We start from the raw sequence: 21,547 nt of genomic DNA, 5'->3' as shown, positions 1-21,547 counted from the left end.
TTTACGTAATACTAGTGTCGATCATCAATTAAACTTCGTGGTATTCACATTTGCTATTTGAAGTTAAAATTTGAAACGCGATGATTTTTCTGTTATATAATTATTGAGAAGCCACATCAGCCACTGTAATTTACAACAAGTTAAATAAGTAATTAAAGATAATTGAGGGTCACTGTAGACCATTTTGATAGTTTTCTCTTTTGTGAATCTTAACTTAAACCTAGATTATAGATGTGATATGGCATAGGTCATCCTTCGATCCATTATAGAACTTGGAAACCCATTCAGGGAATATTCGTTCACATTTTTGTTGAACGCAGTTGGTTTTTATCATCCTGTATTAAAACATTTCCTTTTATCAATAGTGCAATTTATAAACAATGTTTTGTGAGTAGAATAAAAATTCCAATGGTAAACTTAACTGCTTTTTCGACGTTATTTTACCAGCCTTGAACTCCTTCCACTAAATTTAGTTAGTATTAAGCTTCTTTTACAGGGAGTGCAGTGGAGCTGACGCTGAAATCATTAAGTGTTTGATTATACCATCGCTAGTCTCACTGAACTCTTCTGAACTCTACATGTCATGTGTGGTCTGGCGTCTCCTTACCACTAACAGGTCCCAGGTTCAAACTAGTCAATTCCCTAAAAAACGCGCTCAGAGCGTCGTTGCGCGAATGTGGTAGGGAGACACGACTTAGAACAAACAGACACCACGCAGAATGTTAGAATTTGGTTACCCCAAATTTCTGCACATAGACTGTGAAACAGTGGAAACGTTTTCTATATATTTGCCAAGTCGTGTAATTGAGGCAGGACATGAGTTCCAGTCCAGTATTCACTCAGTTGGATGTGGGAAACCGCCTAAAAGCCACATCCAAGCTGGCCAATACGCCGTCCTTCATCGTTAATCCGCCGATGGATTCAATCCGAGGTGAGCGTGCCAGCGCGACTACCGTGGTGGGCACATAATACTGTTTAATTTATTATAAATACTGTTTAATTTATTCTAAAACTATTAACTCCTCCCAAACAGGCCTTGAAGGCCCAAAGGTACCGACCAGTCGCCGTGTCATCCTCAACCCACAGGCGTCACTGGATGCGGATATGGAGGGGCATGTGGTCAGCACACCGCTCTCCCAGCCGTACGTCAGTTTCCGAAACCTGAGCCGCTACTCCTCCATCAAGTAGCTCCTCAGTTTGCCTCACAAGGGCTGAGTGCCCAACAGCACTCGGCAGACCGGATGGTCACCCATCCAAGTGCTAGCCCAGCCCGACAGCGCTTAACTTCGGTGATCTGACGGGAACCGGTGTTACCACTGCGGCAAGGCCCTTGGCACAGTCTAATTTATTATCATTAATTTTGACGGACCTACTATTCATGTGAGAAATGGTGCTTATATATTTCCCCACATACAAAGAAGGCCCATGAAAATTAAAGATATTATATTGTCCGGTGCCATTTCCCAACATTAGACTGATATACCACATTTGTTTAGCCAAAATGTACTCAAAATTAGTAAGATACATAATGTTGTTTACATTTTATTTAAGAAAAATGTATGGCCCAGTCACATTAATGTGACCATCGTGTATGTTCAAGGACAACGTGTAATAACCACTCACAACCGATCGATCTCTTCACTATTGGTGGAGGGTGTATAATGCGTGTCATGGATGGGGGGGGGGGGCGGAAAACAGTTTAGTCGTTTAAATTACAATTAAATCAATACCATTAGCTACTGACGGGCGTTGATATACATCAACGGGGATAGTTGAAAATGTGGGCCCCGACCGTGACTCGAACCCGGCTTCTCCTGCTTACATGGCAGGCTCTCTATCCATCTGAGTCACCGAGGGCACAGAGGATAATGCGACTGCAGGGTCTTATCCCTTGCACGCTCCCTGTGAGACCCAAATTCTCAACTTATAGTCCACACACTACATTCGTAGTGCCCCTGCCATTATACCCATTACTGGCGGCAGACAATCCACCGACTCTCGTAAGAGTTCAGTCAAATCGTGTGCATAAATCCCTGCAGTCGCACTATGCACTGTGCCCTTGGTGGCTCAGATGGATAGAGCGTCTGCCATGTAAGCAGAAGATCCCGGGTTCGAGTCCCGGTCGGGGCAGACATTTTCAATTGTCCCCCTTGATGTATATCAACGCCTGTCAGCAGCTAATGGTACTGATTAATTGTAATTTCATTCTAGAGAGCTGCACGGTCGGCAATGGCATCTTCATATAGTTTAGTCGTTCTCACATTGTGGAAAAGGAGCGCTTTATCTGATGTCCAAAAGGGCATAATCGTTGGCTTTCGCACCAAGAGAGGAAGCATTTCCGAAGTAGCCAAGTTTTTGAACTGTTCGCGTGCCGACGAGGTTGAAGTATACCGTCAATGGCAACATGGCGCTATCCAAAACTGACGCCGGGGCAACTGTGGTGCACCACGGACCATAGATGACACAGTGAACGATGACTGCGGAGACCTGCCACTGTTGAGCAGCTGATCGCCCAAATGAACCAAGGAGCTGCCGACAGTGTCTCCTCAACGATCGTTCAGTGAACGTTGCTGCGTGTGGGCCTCCGCAGCAGGCGCCTCGTTCACGTACCCAAACTGACTACTGTTCATTGGCGACGAAGGCTGGAATCTGCACGCCGTTATCGCTCTTGACATCCGGTGAGTGGCGATAGGTGACCTTTGCAGGGGAATCACGTATCACGTTTTACGCTCCATCGGCGTGAAACGTCTGCAAGTAAACACCCTGCAACACTCGTCGTAAGCATCTAGGCCAGAGGAGGGATCTTTATGGTCTGGGGAATATTTTCGTAGCATTCCCTGAGTGATCTCATCATGAGATCATTCTGGAAGGCACAATGGATCAACAAAAGTATTCATCTATGTTTGGGGACCATGTCCATCCGTACGAGCTGTTTATTTTTCCTCTGCACTATGGCATCTATCAGCAGGACAGTGCAACTTGCCACTCCGCTTCCAGCTTACGTGCGTGGTTCGATGAGCATCAAGATTAGTTTACTGAGTCACAGAAGTCCCCGGATTTATATCCAATCGACAGTCTGTGGGACCACCTCGATCGGGCTACTGGCGCCAAGGATCTCAGCCGTGGAGCTATTATAGGTCCACCTCCGTGTCGTTTCCTTCCACAACCACACTGACTCTCCTCCTGCTCGTCTGGCAGCGGTCCGCGCTGCAGAAGGTGGTTAGTCAGGCGTCTTACAGGTGATCACATTAATGTGACTGAATAGTGCAGTTTAGTTCGTTTTGGAGATATTTTGGCAGACCCTTCACTGTAGTTCCACTTTCATTTGTGTTGTACTAGTATATACGACGAGCTGTGAGTCGCATTTAGAAAAGACCCCATGCAGGTTCTGAAAACGGCTTTTAAATTCTTTTCGATTACACCTAGTATCCTCTTTATTTTTGTTACCAAGCATTTGGTTGTGCAAGCCTGTATTTTCATGGCCACGCCCTCTTTTATGAGCCGGTTGCGGTGGCCGAGCGGTTCTAGATGCTCCAGTCCGGAACCACGCGGCTGCTACTGTCGCAGGTTCGAATCCCGCCTAGGGCATGGATGTGTCTGATGTCGTTAGGGTAGTTAGGTTTACGTAGTTCTAAGTCTAGGGGACTGATGACCTCAGATGTTAAGTCCCATAGTACTTAGAGCCATTTGAACCATTTTTTTTCTTTTATGAAACCTGTGACAAATTTTATTTCTTTCTGCCAATTCAAAGGCTATTTCTCGTACGTAAAGAACAGACGGTTGGTAGAATTAATAGCTTAACAACTTTATCCTCTTAAATTAACGCCTCCTCTTGGTCGCAAGCGAAAGTTTTATTTGGTCTTAATCAGGTTTTGTATTTTTACGTAGCATTCTCAACTCTTGGAGAGTTCTACGGTATTTTTGAGTTAATCTAGCATCGATGAGTTGAACTTAAATCTTCTATAAATTTTAAAACGTCTTTTCTTGCTTGCTCTGTCCAGCTCCCCCTCACCGCCACTCTTTTACACATCCTTGGCTTCTGTAACAGAGGGATGCTGTTTAGTTTCATCATGGACAATACGCTTTTTTAATAATTTAGCATTGTGTAGGGAGTGCTAGTACCCTGGCGTCATATCTTGGTTATCCGTTTGGCATTTTTTGAGATAAACGTCCTTACAACTCAGACAAATCTACTTAGAATAGTTGGAAGGATATGACTGTCAAGTTCCATAAGAACGGTACCAATACACAATGACTATACCACAGAAAGTAACAAATACAGATACAGTGAGTTGAAAAGCATTGTAAAAAATAAAAGTTGAAGGCAAACCAAAGAGAGTGGTATAGGGCAACAGAATGCACTGTAGTATTAGAGCTATTCGCTCAATCACTCCATGTAACTGATACAACGAGGGCTGAATCGGCAAGGATAACAACTGGCGAAACCTACCGGGACTATCTTCCTAGTGGGCCACCTCTTTGTCCATCATTACTTCCCTTATTTTCTCTCCCATTCACAAATGTGTGGTGCATTTCGAGTGCATTCACTTTTTATGTAATTCTTAGAACACAGTCCCATGGATTACACAATATGTCATATACTTGCCCGGTTAGCCGCGTACGTTAAAGAGCCCACTTACGGGATGGCGAGGCGCGCTGGCAACATTACCGATCCGCCAGCGAATCAACGAAGTCCGGATGTGGCGGCCAATCTGGATTTATTTTGAGCGGTTTTCTATATCTCAATAGATGAATGGTACCGATTTCCCGACTCAGATACACGCTAAGCAACATTTAGAAGAGTTTCTCACACCTGCACACGGGATTTACACAAGAAGCAAACAGATGGGGTACACTCATTCCTCGCTGAGGAGGAATTTGGGGGGGGGGGGGTTGAATAAAGAAGCCATGGATGTTGGTGTTGAAGCAGTTTAATCTAATTTTTGCTGAAGCTGCAATGTACTCCAAGGGATTCTTAGCGAAATGCAACGCCGACATATAAATTAACGCATTATGTATATTGTATCGTTATGGAATTTTTAATTCCAGAACGGAGTGTCTCTCATGAGTTTACAAACCAAACTGAACTGCAGTATTTGGCCTGGAAGACAATATTTACAGTAACCTCACACTTTTCGCAGGTGATACAGTTATCTGCGATGAAGTGGTATCTGAAAAAAGCGCACAAATATTCCGTCAGATCTTGGTAATATTTCAAAGTGGTGGCAAGACTGGCAAACTGCTTCAAATCTTCAGACGTGTAAAATTCTGCACTTCGCTTAAGGCAATAATGTAGTACCCTATGACCACAATATCACTTAGACACAGCTGGAATCATTCAACCTATGCAAAAAATCTTGGTGCAACAGTTTGTGTGATATGAAATGAAGTGATCACATAGACTCAACGTAGCTTAGCTTCAATTGGTGGTAGGATGTTAGGAATATATGGTCACTTTACAAAGGAGATTGCTTAGGAAACATGATGTATAATCAGGATTGTATGGAGGGTGTGTAAGGACTTCCCAGTCAAACTTCTGTAGCGTAGTCGAAACAGCCGCGGAGCAAGTGGACCCGTCCACATGTTTCGACTATGCTGCAGAAGTTTCGGTAGGAAGCCCTATACGTCGTCCACACAGTCCCGCTCTCTCTCCACGCGATATCCCTATTTTTGAAGCTGGAAGGACATTTGTGGGCGTCGACATGATTCGGACAAAGATGTGCACTCCTGGGTACAATCTTGGTTCCGTAACCAACCGCAAACATTTTTCTACCAAGGCATTGACCGTCTTGTATCACAGTGGGACGAATGTATTATCAGTTATGACGATTAATATTGATGTAAATAACACTTTAGTTACTTCTTCGCATCTTTCTCATTTTCATTTGACTACCCTTTATACTTAGGGGCTTCAGAAAGTAAGTTACACTCGTCGTCCCGTGATAAGACGACATCGCAACGAGGGTGGCGCATTCTGAGCCTCATTTCGTGCAAAGGAAGTTCTGCTATGGTATGGATAATCACAGTGTACGAGGGATATACAGTAGCAGTTGGCAAGGCACTCCGCAGTACACGGAATAATACGATTCTTGTGAGGAAAACGTCACATTGCACACATATTCAAAGTGAAATTCTGGCAGTGTACGGACCAAATGCAATGGCACGTCCAGCTGTAGTGAAATGGTTCCAATAATTTGACCAAGGCCTCACAGTCGTGGACGATGCTGATCCGGAAGGAAGGCCATCGACTTCGACCACAGACGACAATGTCCAGGCGATCGAGGAAGAACATCTGGGGAAGGAGATCTTCCAACAGTGAGGACGGGACGGTCACTCTGCGGTTCTCGAATGCCTCCCTGACCAAAGAAGAGATTTCTGTAGTGGAAGAATTGAGCGATTTGTAGAACGTTCCGAACATTGATTTACAGAGACTTGTGACTATTTTCAAAAGTAGTGTCATGTGTCTGTGACACTTTGAAGTAATAAACGTTACATGGTCTGCCATAATAATGTGTAACTTAGTTTTTGAAGACCCTCGCAAATGAGAATACGCGTAACATCTTAACCCGGTTGCATGTAAAGGAGCGATATCAGGATCTTTGCCTGCTGAGATGGCTGAGATGGGGGCAATCAAATATCGCCTGCATAAAGATAGCACGGTTGTGGCAGCAAGTGGGCAGTGCGTACTTGTAGTACTCCTCCGAAGACAGCACGCGCTTGACGAGTGAGCGCAGAGGGACGTCCGCGGTTCCGTTGGAGCAGGTGTGGGCGTCCTTCATGGCCATGAAGTGCTCGCTGCACAGCGTGTCCACCGGCACGCACGTCCTATTGTTGAAAGTCATGGGCACGTCCGGCACGCCGAGATCCATGCACCTCTGGTTCTCCCATTCACTGTAGCAGTCTGTTGGGGAAAAGGAGCATCCACAGCATTAGCACATGGACTGCAGAGAATAATTTCTGTGCACAGAGGTTGGACAAAAATACGGAAACACAGAGAGATATTCGTGCTTGAACAGAAATTCAGATGCTAGCCAAGCTCGTAGTTTGCGCTGTTGTATTTGACCACTAGTGGCACCTGTATAGTAAGAATAATAAGTTGAAACTGCCAGTCGCAGTAAGAAAAGTGTCCTGTCTAGTAAGTGCATTATATCGGAGCCAACTGAACTCGAAAGTGGATAAACTGTTCGTACTTGTATGGTGTGTGCTTCCCTAACCAAGGCACGTGAAGCGTTTAGTGTTCCAAGAGCCGACGTAACGAAGACTTATACTGGATACAAGGATGACGGAAAAACATCCGCTATGTTACAACCTGGAAAGTACACTACTGGCCATTAAAATTGCTACACCAAGAAGAAATGCACATGATAAACGGGTATTCATTGGACAAATATATTATACTAGAACTGACATGAGATTACATGTACACGCAATTTAGGTGCATAGATTCTGAGAAATCAGTACCCAGAAAAACCACCTCGGGCCGTAATAACGGTCTTGATACGCCTGGACATTGAGTCAAACAGAGCTTGGATGGCGTGTACAGGAACAGCTGCCCATGCAGCTTCAACACGATACCACAGTTCATCAAGAGTAGTGACTGGCGTATTGTGACGAGCCAGTTGCTCGGCCACCATTGACCAGACGTTTTCAATTGGTGAGAGATCTGGAGAATGTGCTGGACAGGGCAGCAGTCGAACATTTTCTGTATCCAGAAAGGCCCGTACACGACCTGCAACATGCGGTCCTGCTTTATCCTGCTGAAATGTAGGGTTTAGCAGGGATCGAATGAAGGGTAGAGCCACGGGTCGTAACACATCTGAAATGTAACGTCCACTGTTCAAAGTGCCGTCAATGCGTACAAGAGGGGACCGAGACGTGTAACCAATGGCACCCCATACCATCACGCCGGGTGATACGCCAGTATGGCGATGACGAATACACGCTTCCAATGTACGTTCACCGCGATGTCGCCAAATACGGATGCGACCATCATGATGCTGTAGCGTCAAGGGTAACCGCAGTCATGGTCTCCGAGCTGATAGTCCATGCTGGTGCAAATGTTATCGAACTGTTCGTGCAGATGGTTGTTGTCTTGCAAACGACCCCATCTGCTGACTCAGGGATCGAGATGTGGCTGCACGATCCGTTACTGCCATGCGGATAAGATGCCTGTCATCTCGACTGCTAGTGATATGAGTTGGGATCCAGCACGGTGTTCCGTATTACCCTCCTGAACCCACCGATTCCATATTATGCTAACAGCCATTGGATCTCGACCAACGCGAGCAGCAATGTCGCAATACGATAAACTGCAATCGGACTACAATCCGACCTTTATCAAAGTCGGAAACGTGATGGTAGAGTGATCGTGACCGATAGTCGTTCAAGAGGTTGTGACGAAAAATTAAGAGTACCACGGCTGCAGATGTCATTGCACAGCTGAATGTCGCACTCGCAAACCCCGTCAGCACCAAAATAACACGAAGGGAGTTCCACAAGCTGAGAATTGCAGGGCGAGCTGGAATTCCAAAACCACTCGTCAGTGATGGAAATGACAGTAACAGAAAAACATGGTGTCGAAACCATAAAACCTAGAGTACAGAGCAATAGAGGGAAGTCATTTGGTCGGATAAGTCTTGTTGTACACGGTTTTCAACTTTTGTCCGTATTCACGACCCGAGAGTTAAACACGGCGGGGGTTCGGTTACGATTTGGGCAGCCATATTGCGTTGTTCAATGAGCCCCTTGGTTACTCTGCGTGGTCGCATCATCGCTTTGGCTGATCACGTTCATCCCATTGTATAATATTTGCTCCTCAATGGTGATATTGTGTTCCAAGAAGACTGAGCCACTGTCCACACAGATTTTGTGAGCACGAGGGCAAACAGTTGCACCTGCCTTGGCCACCACAGTCAAGAGGTCTCAGTATTATTGAGCCTTTGTGCTCTACTTTGGAATGAAGGGTGCGTGATCGCTATCCACCTCTATCATCGTTACCTGAAGTAGCCACTTTTTTCCAGTAAGAACAGCACAAGATTCCGTTGAAAACGAAGCAGGACATTCCTTTCTCCATTTCAGACGATTGGAAACTTCTGAATGCGAACGGTTTTCCTACGCCATATGAGGCATGGTAATGCGCTGTGTTTTCGATGTTTCCATATTCTTGTCCTTCCTCCGTTTACAGGGACACTTCCTGCGGATTTTGGTGTAAGGAACGTGTAGTCGCCAGTGGCTCGTTGCACAGTAGTTCGAGTTCTTAGTCCCAGATAGCTTTGTATCTGTATTAGACTTAAAACATGTCAAATGCCAACGGATTGCGCTGTTTCTCTCTTTGGAAGCAAACTTCTTTCACTTATTCCCGGGGCTCGCTGTTGGCAACACTAATGCCGCACTTTTCACCCTCAAGTCTGCATTCAGTACTGACCATTCTGTCTCGCGTGTGTTTTTCCAGTAGTGATGTATTTTAACAGTGAAACAACGGTATAGACACGTTTGCTGATGGAGATTCGGCCGATATCCGTCTCGTGTATGGATACGCTGAATGCAATGGCACATCGACGGCAACCACGTCACAGTAGTTTTGCGTCTGTCTAAGGGCTATTGCACATTACTCTGTTTTTTTATACGTTTTGACGACTGTATATTAAGTGCTGTTTTGAAGGTATTGTTTTGAACGTAAATACATTATTATTCTGTAAAGGACTATCGGAAGTCACCGGCCTCTTACACGACAATACTTCGGAAATGTCCCTGAACATCCTCAGAAACGTTGTCGGCGGCGTTTCTGTTCATCCCATGCAGCGAGTAATTTAAGTCACTTTGTATTGTCTCTCGCTTAATGTGGATAAAAGGACAAAAACCGAATAAATTTTTTCTCGGGTTGAAAGCGATGGTATCGGTGACAAATGGCAACCGTTGAGCAATGTCCCACTGCTACTAACGTGTTTCTTAGGTTTATTTCCTGCGTCTATCCAGATGAGGAAAACAGCGAAGCCAGTATCAAGTCTTCCATCAAATAGCCTAGCTAATGAACAGGAGAAACGTTCTTTCAGTAAATGCGAGAAATGATAACCATTGATGATTTTGCTGTTGGGTCTCGTCGTCACGAAACACTAAAAACCGCGGTTTACTTTTGTCGCACAGTATATGTGCATCTGCTTAATGTTTTGAAAAATCCGTTGTGATCGATTGCAATTATGACTCCATTTTGGATACTGAGCTACAGATCACAATGATATATCAGAATTTCGGAACCAAACAGTAAACACTGGTGAAATGAAGTTCCCTGAGTCCTCTGCCTCCTAATCTATATGCAATATGCACTATATACATGGTGTGCTTTATAGGTATCCTGACCCACCTGCTAGTACAAACATCGAGCCGAGTCACCATTCCCTCGCCAAATGCACAACACACAGGAAGGTTCCCCTTCCTCCATCGTTACCACCAACCTTCATAGAAATAAAAATGCCAAAAAGAATAAGAAAATATTCATCATGTGACGATAACGCAATGGTAGGAGCAACTAAAAATCAAAATAAATAATATACATAAACAGATTTTCCTGTCGCTCCTTCCATAGTAACATAAACAGTAACACAACTTTCGTCGATTTCGCTTATCAGAATCACAATTCCTGTCTTCAAATGGTTCAAATGGCTCTGAGCACTATGGGACTTAACATCTATGGTCATCAGTCCCCTAGAACTTAGAACTACTTAAACCTAACTAACCTAAGGACAGCACACAACACCCAGCCATCACGAGGCAGAGAAAATCCCTGACCCCGCCGGGAATCGAACCCGGGAACCCGGGCGTGGGAAGCGAGAACGCTACCGCACGACCACGAGATGCGGGCAATTCCTGTCTTCAACACGGTGAACATATCACATATACCACTTCTACTGTCGAAAATGCATTCATGAAGTACTTTATTCCCTGCCCTCTAATCTATGATGGGCCAAATTTTTTGTCACAACTACGACATTTAATAAGAGTTGTAACAATGAATTGCATTAGATCGAAGAATGCTTGTTTTATAGCAAAACTAGTATTGTGCTACGTATGAACACTTATGATGAGTATTCTTTGAGTACCACAGCAGTAAAACACGATGTAAGTGGCCCACGACTGTGCCTTGTCATAGAGACGGATTCCCATCTTCTGTCATAATTACACAAGTTAAAAAGCAACCGTTTGTTTTCAAGCAGTCGTGGCTGTACCGGAATAGCATTTTTAAGTACGATAATTTCATTAGAAATATGGGGAACAGAGGAGATATGGATGTTGAAACAGTTTTATACAAGTTTTGCTGAAGCTGCAATATATTTCGTGTAATCCTAAACGAAATCCAAGACCGACATGTAAATTAGCAAATGCTTAATAAGAGCAAGACGTGGTGCTTTTTCCGAGACTGACTCTTACACAACTGTGAGTTCAACTTGACTTCATCAATAAATTGATCATTTCAATTCAGCATTGAATAATTTGAGCAATTGTGGTTTTGATATGGGTAGTCCTCTCTCCCCTCTGACAGAAAATGTCTATTATGCATGACTCTAAGGAGAGGTCACTTGATTCGTCAGAACTTAATCCAAACGTCTTCCGGTAATATGTGGATGATACATTTGTGGTGTGGCCCCACGGTGAACAAGAAGTGTCCCGCTTTTCTGCAGTATCAGAATTTTATATGTGCAGTCCTAAAGCATCGACTGCACACAGACCAGCGCAACGCCGTGAAACTGCATCAATAAGGCGTTGATCCATAGAGCCAATTGAAAGAGCGGGCAGCGCCACGCCTCCAGGAAGACAGAGATCAGCGCCCCCTGTCGACTCTGACTTAACCAGTCGCCCATCGCTGGTCGAGGCCCCGTTCGGTCCCAGACTTCGAGAGCGTCAGTACAGAGTAATAGGAAGACGATACTTGCGTTCTGCGAGTAATAGTAGAGAGCAAATGTAATTACATGTAGGAAGCACAGGAAGCCACTTCATAATGAGAACTGAGATTGTTGTCAATAAAATTCTTCTGCGTTGTTGACCGCATTGTCAATACATAAAATTGTCCGACGATTCGGCCACTATTGAAAGTGCCCTTCCTCAGAACTTTGTGCTGATCTGAGGGCTGAACGAGAGAGACTCTAGATCTTATATCGTAGCGGAGGAAGTGTACGTAATTTGATGGTAAATGAGGATAGGAGGAGTGGTGTTTGGCGTTCTCTATTGGTCTTTGTGTTACCCCTTGTCACTGGTGGATAAAGACGTGCTTGATTGGTGTTTACGTTATTTCTTGCCATTGGTGGAAACAGGCGAGAGCCGCACGGGATTAGCCGAGCGGTCTAACGTGCTGCTGTTATGGACTGTGCGGCTGATCCTGGAGGAGGTTCGAGACCTCCCTCGGGCATGGGTGTGTGTTTGTCCTTAGGATAATTTAGGTTAAGTAGTGTGTAAGCTTCGGGACTGATGACCTTAGCAGTTAAGTCGCATAAGATTTCACACACATTGGAACATTTGAAACAGGCGAATTGAAAAGGGGTTGTAGCTGGACGTAGAGTTGTTTCCTTACTGCCAGATGCGGGCTGCGGCGTGCCTACGTTCTGTGTACGTACGACCACCACGGTCTCCCGCCGCCTGTGTGAGTTGCTTTATGCGCTCCGTCCTGCTGTAGCGTTGTCATTGCTGGCGCCCAGGACGCCGGAAGCCTATACTCGTTCTCTCTTTTCATGTTGGCAGATCACTTGGCTATTTCTATCGCCTTTCTAATCTTCCTCCTCAATGTAAATGATTGTCTCGCCACTACCCGAGCTCCACGGAATATTATCTCCTTATCGGACTCATCCCGATGTACCGCCACTACTGACCTGGTGCGTTGTCCCATACGGATACATCTTTCATGCTCTACAATTCGTGTGCTGATCGGCCGCCCTGTCTTGTCTACATATATCAGTCAGCAACCGATTTCGGAGACTCCTGAAATGTTTAGCTTGTCGACCGCATCTTTCCTTGAACCTATAACGTATTTTATTTTGTTATTGCTCCGAAACATTGGCTTGATGCCGGCTCGGCGGAGAAATTTGCGCACACGTTCAGTGACTCCTTGTGGTAATAGGGCTATGTTCTGTGCTTTCTTCTGCTCTTTCTTATTGCCGTCATCCGTTGTCGTCATAGTTTTATCTATCATATTCTTCCCGTAACCACTGGCTCCAAAAATGGATCTGAGGTTTTGCAGTTCCGCCTTCAGGTGTTTGCCATCGGTGATCCTGTTGTGTCTGATGTTGAGAGCCTTGCAAAGGAGCTGGAACTCCTACAGTATGTGTTTACAGGTAATGGATATTCTTGACATCAGATTAGCGCAGCTTTATGGAAGAAGAATCATGACCACCCACAATATCAAGAGGAGAAGGAGTGGTTCGAGGACGTTTCTCCCGTGCTTCAGTAATACTTCGTCGAAATTATGCTAGACCTTGGGGAAAATCATGTCGCTGTAATCTTCTGCGCACCTATAGAGACCTGTGCTGTTCTCGTGTCAACGAAGGACGATCTGGGACAGCGGAGGGCTGGAATCTACAGAATACGGTGCCATTGTGGCAAAGCCTACAGTGGTCAGACAACGCGCACAGTGCGTGAAAGATGCATTGAACATGATCGCCACACTCGCCTTTCGCAGCCGAGTAAGTTGGCCATAGCCGAACATTGGATTTCCACAGAACATTCCATGGATTATTCTTCCACGAAAATATGGACGAGATGCTTCCGGGATTCAGTTATTGAAGAATCGATTGAACAACGTTTAGTGGAAGATCTTATAAACGTGCTGGCGGGCTTCAGCTGGAGAAGACGTGGGACCTGGTGATTTCTTTAGTTCAGAAAAAAACATTTTCTGGTTAATAACATGTTTAGTGGCAGGTAATGTTATTAGTTTTGACATCTGAATTTTATCTCCGCGAGTGCGCATTCCGGCAAAGAGTGCGATTGTAGTGCCTGCGCGCCACAGATGGAGCAACATTCGAACAGTCCCCCAAAAACTCGACAGAGGTCGCGCCTGTAGTGTCTGCCTTTGCACGTGTGTCTCCGCGCCGATTTTTTGTATAAAGTTAGCGATATGAACTACCATTCTCTCCTAAATTCTATAAAGCCCTCCAAATCATTGAACGCCATTCGGTTCACCTCACTTTCCGTTTGCGTATCCCGTCCCCCATGAGGATCCTGTATGACATTATCCCCTTCCCACATCTTGAATACATCTGTATCATCTATAGCAACCGCCGCCTCGATCCTCCTCACCCCCTGGTGTCCCCATTCCTCTCCACCCCCGCCTCCCCCTTTACCGACGCGCGACCACTATGGTCACAGGTTCGAATCCTGCCTCGGGCATGGATGTGTGTGATGTCCTTAGGTTAGGTTAGTTTTAAGTAGTTCTAAGTTCTAGGGGACTGATGACCTCAGATGTTAAGTCCCACAGTGCTCAGAGCCATTTGAACCCCTTTACCGATGTGTGTGTCCCCCCCTCTCTCCATCTCCACACCCTCCACCTTCTCTCCCAAAGGAACTTCCACCATCTACCCATCGCGGATGACGTGCTCCCCCTCAATATTTATCCTTCCTTCCAAGTCTGACCCTGCTCTTCCCCTCGTCCCTTGGACTCCCTCTCCTTCCCTTCACTCCGACCGCCGTTTCTCCCTCCTCAACCCCCCCCCCCCCCTGTCCATCTCACTTCTGGTTTCCCAGTTCTTGCGCTCCCTCCCCATCTCCTGCCCCTTGGTGTGCTACCGACTCCACCTCTTCTTCCCCTTCCTGCCCCCTGTCCTCCGTCAACCCCCCTCTCTCTTCCCCTCTCCTCCGGCCCCCCCTCACTTGGCAGGTCGTTCAAATTCTACTTCAATTACTTTATTGTATTTTGGTGCTCGCCATGCATGTAATATCAGTGCAATGTGTGTTCAGTGTTTTTGTTCCATACTACGAACGCCGTTTGTAATTTCGCTGTTCGTGCCCCCAGAGTTAATGTGCCACATCTTCATCAAGTGCCATTTAAACTATGCATGGATTTTACGTAAACATGACTCATCCAGCAGCCCCTTTTTTATACATTTTAACTCCAATCGCTTTCCTCTTCTCATGTGTACATTTCATCTTTTGTACCCCTATTTTATATATGTAATGTTCTCCTGTGTTATTTCACGTAATCTTTTAACTGAAGAGCTGCGAATTGTGCCACTGCCAGCCCGCGCCTTCCCCGAGTGGCAACGGAATGAAATTGCAATGAAGGGGAAAAAACAGCATTCTCAATGGGTCCAGAGCCATTCATTGTGTGCAACACGCTTCCTGGAAAGACGATCCGAGTTGGCCGCCTCACCGATAAGTTTCACTGCTCGGAACATCCGCAAAACGTTTCATTGATGGAAAGAGAATTCTTAAACAGCAATGGCATTTTTTTAGTCATTATTAAGAGGAGCATTCCAGGGCGTATAAAGACACTGAAAACTTTCGAAAACATTCGTACAGTCTCTGGAAATAATGGTCACATGCTTCGGATAATAGTTCGGCGACTAGCCCAGCATTTTTACTTTATATTTGTGTTTCCATGCCAGAAAGCACTGTGCCAGAGGCACTACAAAAAATAAGATGGGTGATTTGGGGGGAGGGAACAAACAGTGAGGTCATCGGTCTCATCGGTTTGTAAGATTTTTAAATGAAAGTTTCTGGAAGGAGAGCATCACTACACTTGACTGGGATGGCCGCGTTTTCCTGCATTGGTGATGGTACAGCGAAAAATAACTTTTCTAATAAGTAATTGCTAACGGAGGCACAAAAAATGTTCACAGAATGGTCATGTGCTGCGCTCTTTACACACTGTGGGCTCTGCTTTCAGGGATATACTCTCAGTTCTGCTCTCAGCAGTGGCAGTTCAGATTCCGAATCAACTCTGAGTTGGGATACTACAGCCAGGACGCTTCAGGCTCAGACTTCAGCCAACAGATTTCTGGTAAAGTCCTCGTCCATGGACAATGCAGTAGCTGCTTTCAAACTGGCACACTTAGCAAGCAATCGGCACCACCCACACCCAGTACTTATAGAGGTTTATGAGCAGAACCGGCAGTATACATCACGATCAAGTTAGTAACCCTCCATAATTTCACAATTAGGTTCAACATGGCAACTAGGGCAGGCACTTCATATCTATTCTGAAAATGGTAAGTGAACGCTGTCGAGTAGCAGATTATGGTCAGTTAGTTTTTAATATATTAGGAAGGTGAATTTAGCATCACACACTTTCCTATCCTTTGCGAACCAAAGGACATTCCAATTTCGGTTTATTTGTTTTACTGTTAGCGTTTTTCACATCAGGTAGAAGCTTTTACGGAATTATTTGACGATCTGTAAATAAACTAAGTTATTGTTAATACACTCAGGGATTTATTTTACCTCTGAATTTCATTTCATAGTTAGTAATCACTTTGTGTAATTAGGGAACTATTGAGATTACCCTTACCCATTAAACGACTGGTTGGCCGAAAATTATCATGTATTAATTCCACTGTGCACAGTTTAATCAGCATGTTTTCTTGGGCAGAGATCTAGGTAGACAACTAGGTAGCATCATTAATCTCTCTTTAACAGAGCGACGTGTTTCAAAGAGTGATAATGAGCTACAGTTCTTAAATTACCATCATAGACACAAAATAATTTATGGGAAGGTGCTGATTGCTGCAGAAATGTGATTTAATGGCAAGATAATATACAATGCAGAGAAGAAAAGTAAGGCAGTCATTAAAAAGAAAACAGGCAGAGACAAACTAAAGCATAATAAAATAATGGTAATTGAGGGAGCTAAAGTAACAGCCATGAGGAGTGGCCACGCGATTAGAGGCGCCATGTCATGGACTGCACAGCCCCTCCAGCCAGAGGTTCGAGTCCTCCCTCGGGCATTGATGTGCGTGTTGTTCTTAACATAAGTTAGTTTAGGTAGTGTGTAAGTCTAGGGACCGTTGAACTCAGCAGTTTGGTCCCTTATGATTTCACACATATTTGAACATTTGAAGCTAAAGCAACAAATGATACACACCACTTAGCAAATTACATAAATGAGCGTTTTTTAAGTAGTGCAGAGAAATTACAGCAAAAATTCCCAAAAGCTAATGTAGCACCAATAAATAATTATGCACTAAGCACAGTGATGTTACTACCAACCACAGAGTATGAAGAACTGTATAAAACAAAACAAAAGAAATATCTGTTGGTCCATTATGGCCAGTGGACATCGTGTGGTATGCACTTTTCAACTCAATAAACTTTACCAACAGCTGTACCCTTGCTTTCAGAATAAAATAAAATATATTAAAGTGTATGGCTGTTCGTAAAGTTTATAGAATTGAAAAGTAAAAAATAAAAAGTTGCTATAGATGAAGTGCCAATATGTGTGCTGAAACAATGCATACAGAGAATACAAGCTCCTTTAACAGACATAACAACTGTATCATTCACATCAGGGAGATTTCCAGAGTATTTAAAACAGGCAAGGGTAAGGTAATGCAGAAGACACAAAACTATCAGCCTATTTCTCTATTGTCACCAATCTCAAAAATAATATACTTAATTATGAAACACAGGTTAATGAATTACTTGAATAAATACAATCTGCTTTATGGATCTGCCTTGCAGGGCACCCTACATCTCAGGTTCAAAAAACTGTTTTCAAGCCCCCAACATGTAGGCTGCCCTCCATGAAAGGCATGTGTGTTGAAGTAGTACTGGCCTGCTTTATAGACCTCTTTTGTAGGGCTTCACATACAAATGGGCATGGCTGGGATGCATTTGAGATGGGTAGAGGGGAATCTGAATAAAGAGTGTGTGTGGGAGAGAGAGAGAGAGAGAGAGAGAGAAAGAGAGAGAGAGAGAGAGAGAGAGAGAGAGAGAGGTGAGAGAGGATGGACAGATGGATGGAAAGAGGGGAAGGAGGTAGGGACAGATAGAAAAGGAGAGCTGGAGGAGATAGACAAAGAGAGGGGGAGGGAAAGATGGACTGACAGGGAGAAGGAGGAGGAGAAGGACAGAGAGACTGAAAGTAGGAGACTGATAGAGAGGGGGAGGATGAAGCAGAAAGAATTACAAAGAGAAGGAGGCAACAGACAGCAAAAGTGATAGAAGGAGTTGTACAGAGGGTGAGGGAGGAGGAAATGGCCAAATGAGGAGGAGGAGATGGACAGAGACAGGAACATGATGAGTTATTCCAAGTGAGGGGAAGAAGGAAATTGGTAGAAAATAGTGGAGGTATAGGAGGAATAGGAGGAATTTGGTAGATGGGATGGGCAGTGGGCAGCTGTAAAAAGGGAAGGAGGGGAAGGACAGGATGGACTGAGAGAATAGATGGGCAGAGAGAGGGAAGGATGAGATGGAGAGAAAGAGTAAAGTGCCAGAGGGGGGGGGGGGGGAGTTGGAGATGGACAAAGACAGGAGGGAGGATAAAATAGACTGAGAGAGGATGCAGGAGGATATGGATAGAGAGAGGGGGGAGGAAAGGATGGATAGAGAGAAATGGGAAGAGGAATTGGCCAGAGGGAGGGGGAGAAGGAGGTGGAAAGAGAAAGGGGGATGGGGGAGACAGAGGTGCATCCCTGAAATTTAATGGATTATGCAGTAAACAGTATTTGTAAAATACAGGTAACGGACAGAACAGTACTCACAGTCAGAGTTGAAGTCATAGTCGCAGCGCGCCCAGCCTAGCACCGAGCTGAACGAGGCGAACATGTAGAACAGCGTCCACGAGACTACCACCATGTAGATGATGTTGATCACAAGCACTATGACCAGCGCACTGAAGCCCACTCCTTCGGCAGGGAGAAAGAACAACATTTACATTTGTAACGAACACAATAATGAAACATCTGAATGTGGAAGAACATCCCACTTTGTGGCATTTGGCTATTGGAAAACTAAGACCGTAGTAAATTGTGGTCAAATAAAACCCACCCTTGAAAAACCTATTCCAGATTCATACTTGCAAACTAGACGACATAAGGGAAAAAATATCTCGTGTGGATCGAGGAATTTTAATATCATTCATCAGTCATCACAAAATTGTGAAATTTTTTATCTCTGTTGCACCAAAATGAAGAGGGCAAGTTCCAAAACAGCATGATTATTGGTGAAAAATTCTCGACGGTGTCCCTCGGACCAATAGTAGAGAAAAAGAACATTCATGAGTGTAAGTTATACCTGAGGAACACGAAATTACAGGAAGCAAAGGAAATTTATGACGCGTAACGCAGTTATAACGAGACGAGTATACCTGCAACTCGACCACTGTCATCTATCGTTAGTTAGTTTCATGCTCCGTGGATCACTTTCCATGATAAATCGTACTGATTTGGATCGAGTCATTTTATTTTTACATTGCAAATTCATTTGTAAATATGACTACATGCTGACAATTTATAAGTTTTTCGTAAATGTATATAAGAGAGTTAGTAAATCCTACCCACCACCTTTTACACATACTTGTCACAATAAAAGACATTCTTCTACGGAACAGAAGGAGTTGAAAGGAGAAACTTTCCCATTTTGTTTTGAGTCGGTGATAATGCTTTTGATGGCAGATGTGTGCCGCGAGATCTCTGGCGAAGGCAGGTACCCTGGAGAACCGGTACTTTCGGGCACTTCAGTCACGATGATTATCCGGACACAGGATTGTGTGGTCGACCTCACAAGTGCTGGTGTTCAAAGATGCCCACTCGCAAAAACTTCACACCTGTGAAATGGTTGATTCGGGGGAGGGGACCAAACAGCGACGTCATCAGTTCCAAACGATTAGGGAAGGATGGGGAAAGAATTCGGCCGTACCCTTTCAAAGGAACCATCCCGGCATTTGCGTGAAGTGATTCAGAGAAATGACGGAAAACCTAAATCAGGATGGCCGGACGCTGGTTTGGACCATCGTCCTCCCGAATGCGCCCGCGAAATGAAGAGAGTTAGTCTGATCCTCGACAACCTAGTGAGATTGTCACCAGCTTCGTTATACACATGTGTTCGCTATGCCATCCAGCTTCCTTATGACTCGAGCTCTTACTGACAGATGCGCACAAAAAGCACGCAGATCGACTATGTCAAAGACCTCAGACCAGACAGACTGTTGCAGTCACGCGAAGTGATATTATACTGGCATTCAATCATCAAATGGCTCTGACGTTTTGTATAAGATTTTTGCTATTCAAGCCGCGTCATGTATGAGTTGAAATTCGAGTCTTTGAAAATCTTCATCATCTTCTGTGCCAAGAGTTGACTGATAGTACGGATAGCTGTCGCATAGTGGTGCTCTTGGCTTACTTTTGGTGCAGTGATGTCCCCTGGGGAAACGGGAAAAGGAGAAACCCACCCGAGAATCTCAACCAGCAGAAAGTAAGACAACTACGATAGTAGGACACACTTCCATCCCAGCTACCAGTTCCAGTCTAAGAAGATAGTGATCTTCGAAAGTTCGAGTTTTAATTTAAACATGAAGTGACTTGCATACTAAGAAAATTTTATACATTTCTATCAAGCTAGTGCAGTCAGCAACGAATATCACAGTAGAAAGTTCAGATGAAGATTAATGGACACATCCTATAAAGGAAATCACAGAAGTTGGATGGACAAATATATGGCTAAAAAAGATAACTGCAAAGAAACCTTGGATAACAGAAGACGAACTTCAATTGCTTAACAAAGAAAGGGAGTACAAACATGTTCAGCAAAAGGCAATAATTTGATAATACAAGTCGCTTGGGAATCAGATGAAGTGGGAAGTGCAAGGAAATTAAAATGAAATGGCTGCGGGAAAGATTTAAAGAAATCGAGAAATGAACTGGTATCTGAGGAACAGATTCAGCGTATAGGAAAATCAAAATAATCTTCGGCGAAATTAAAAGCAATGGCAGCAACATTAAGAGTGTAACAGGAATTCCACTGTGAAACACAGACGAGAGAGCGGATCACTAGAGAGAGGACACGGAAGGCATCTGCGAGGGGTTTCTGTAAGGCAGAGGACATGTCTGATAATGTGATAGTAGAGAAAACGGGAGTTACTATAGAGAGAGTTTAACAGAGCTTTGGAAGACATGCTATCAAAGAAGGCAGAAAATAATGATAATATTTCTTCAGATTTCCTACAATCATTGGGGGAAGTGAAAACCATATAACTGTTAAAACCCGTTTGTAGAATCTGTGACTCTCAGACACATCATCAAACTTTGAGAAAAATGTCAGCCATACAATTCGGAAGATTTCTAGGACAGATAATTGCGAGAGCTATCGTATAATCAGCTTAACAACACGCCATCGCAATTGCTGACACAAATAATATAGATAAAAATCGAAAATAAAATTGAGGATATGTTGGATTACCAGCAGCTTGGTCTCAGGAAAGGTAAAGGCATCAGAGAGGCAGTTCTGACATTGCACTCGGTAATGGAAGCAAGACTTCAGAAAAATCAAGACACCTTCATTTTGCTGACCTAAGTGCTCAGCAATGTAAAATGATGCAACGTTAGAAATTCTCTGGGAAATAGGAGTAAGCTAC

The 21,547-nt window shown here is 44.3% G+C and overlaps 1 protein-coding gene, 1 non-coding gene and 1 pseudogene across 2 annotated transcripts in view; 1 reads left to right on the top strand and 2 right to left on the bottom strand.

Moving 5' to 3' along the window:
- The window catches only part of LOC126261767 (sodium- and chloride-dependent glycine transporter 1-like), a 300,835-nt gene that overhangs the window by 129,773 nt on the left and 149,515 nt on the right, over positions 1–21,547 (bottom strand). The window contains exons 4-5 of the mRNA XM_049958567.1: positions 18,678–18,821; positions 6,688–6,901 (exon numbers count right to left, since the gene is read on the bottom strand). Of these exons, the coding sequence (XP_049814524.1) occupies positions 6,688–6,901; positions 18,678–18,821 (358 nt within the window). The remainder of the gene's footprint in view (positions 1–6,687; positions 6,902–18,677; positions 18,822–21,547) is intronic.
- LOC126210041 (5S ribosomal RNA) lies at positions 1,218–1,335 on the bottom strand (annotated as a pseudogene).
- On the top strand, positions 2,056–2,130 carry Trnat-ugu (transfer RNA threonine (anticodon UGU)). The gene has a single exon. It is a non-coding gene; the product is annotated as a tRNA-Thr (tRNA).

Source organism: Schistocerca nitens, chromosome 1 (assembly GCF_023898315.1).
Source record: "Schistocerca nitens isolate TAMUIC-IGC-003100 chromosome 1, iqSchNite1.1, whole genome shotgun sequence".
Classification (NCBI taxonomy): Eukaryota; Metazoa; Arthropoda; class Insecta; order Orthoptera; family Acrididae; genus Schistocerca; species Schistocerca nitens.
Note: the sequence above shows the minus strand (reverse complement) of the source record. Positions and strands in the feature narration are given on the sequence as shown.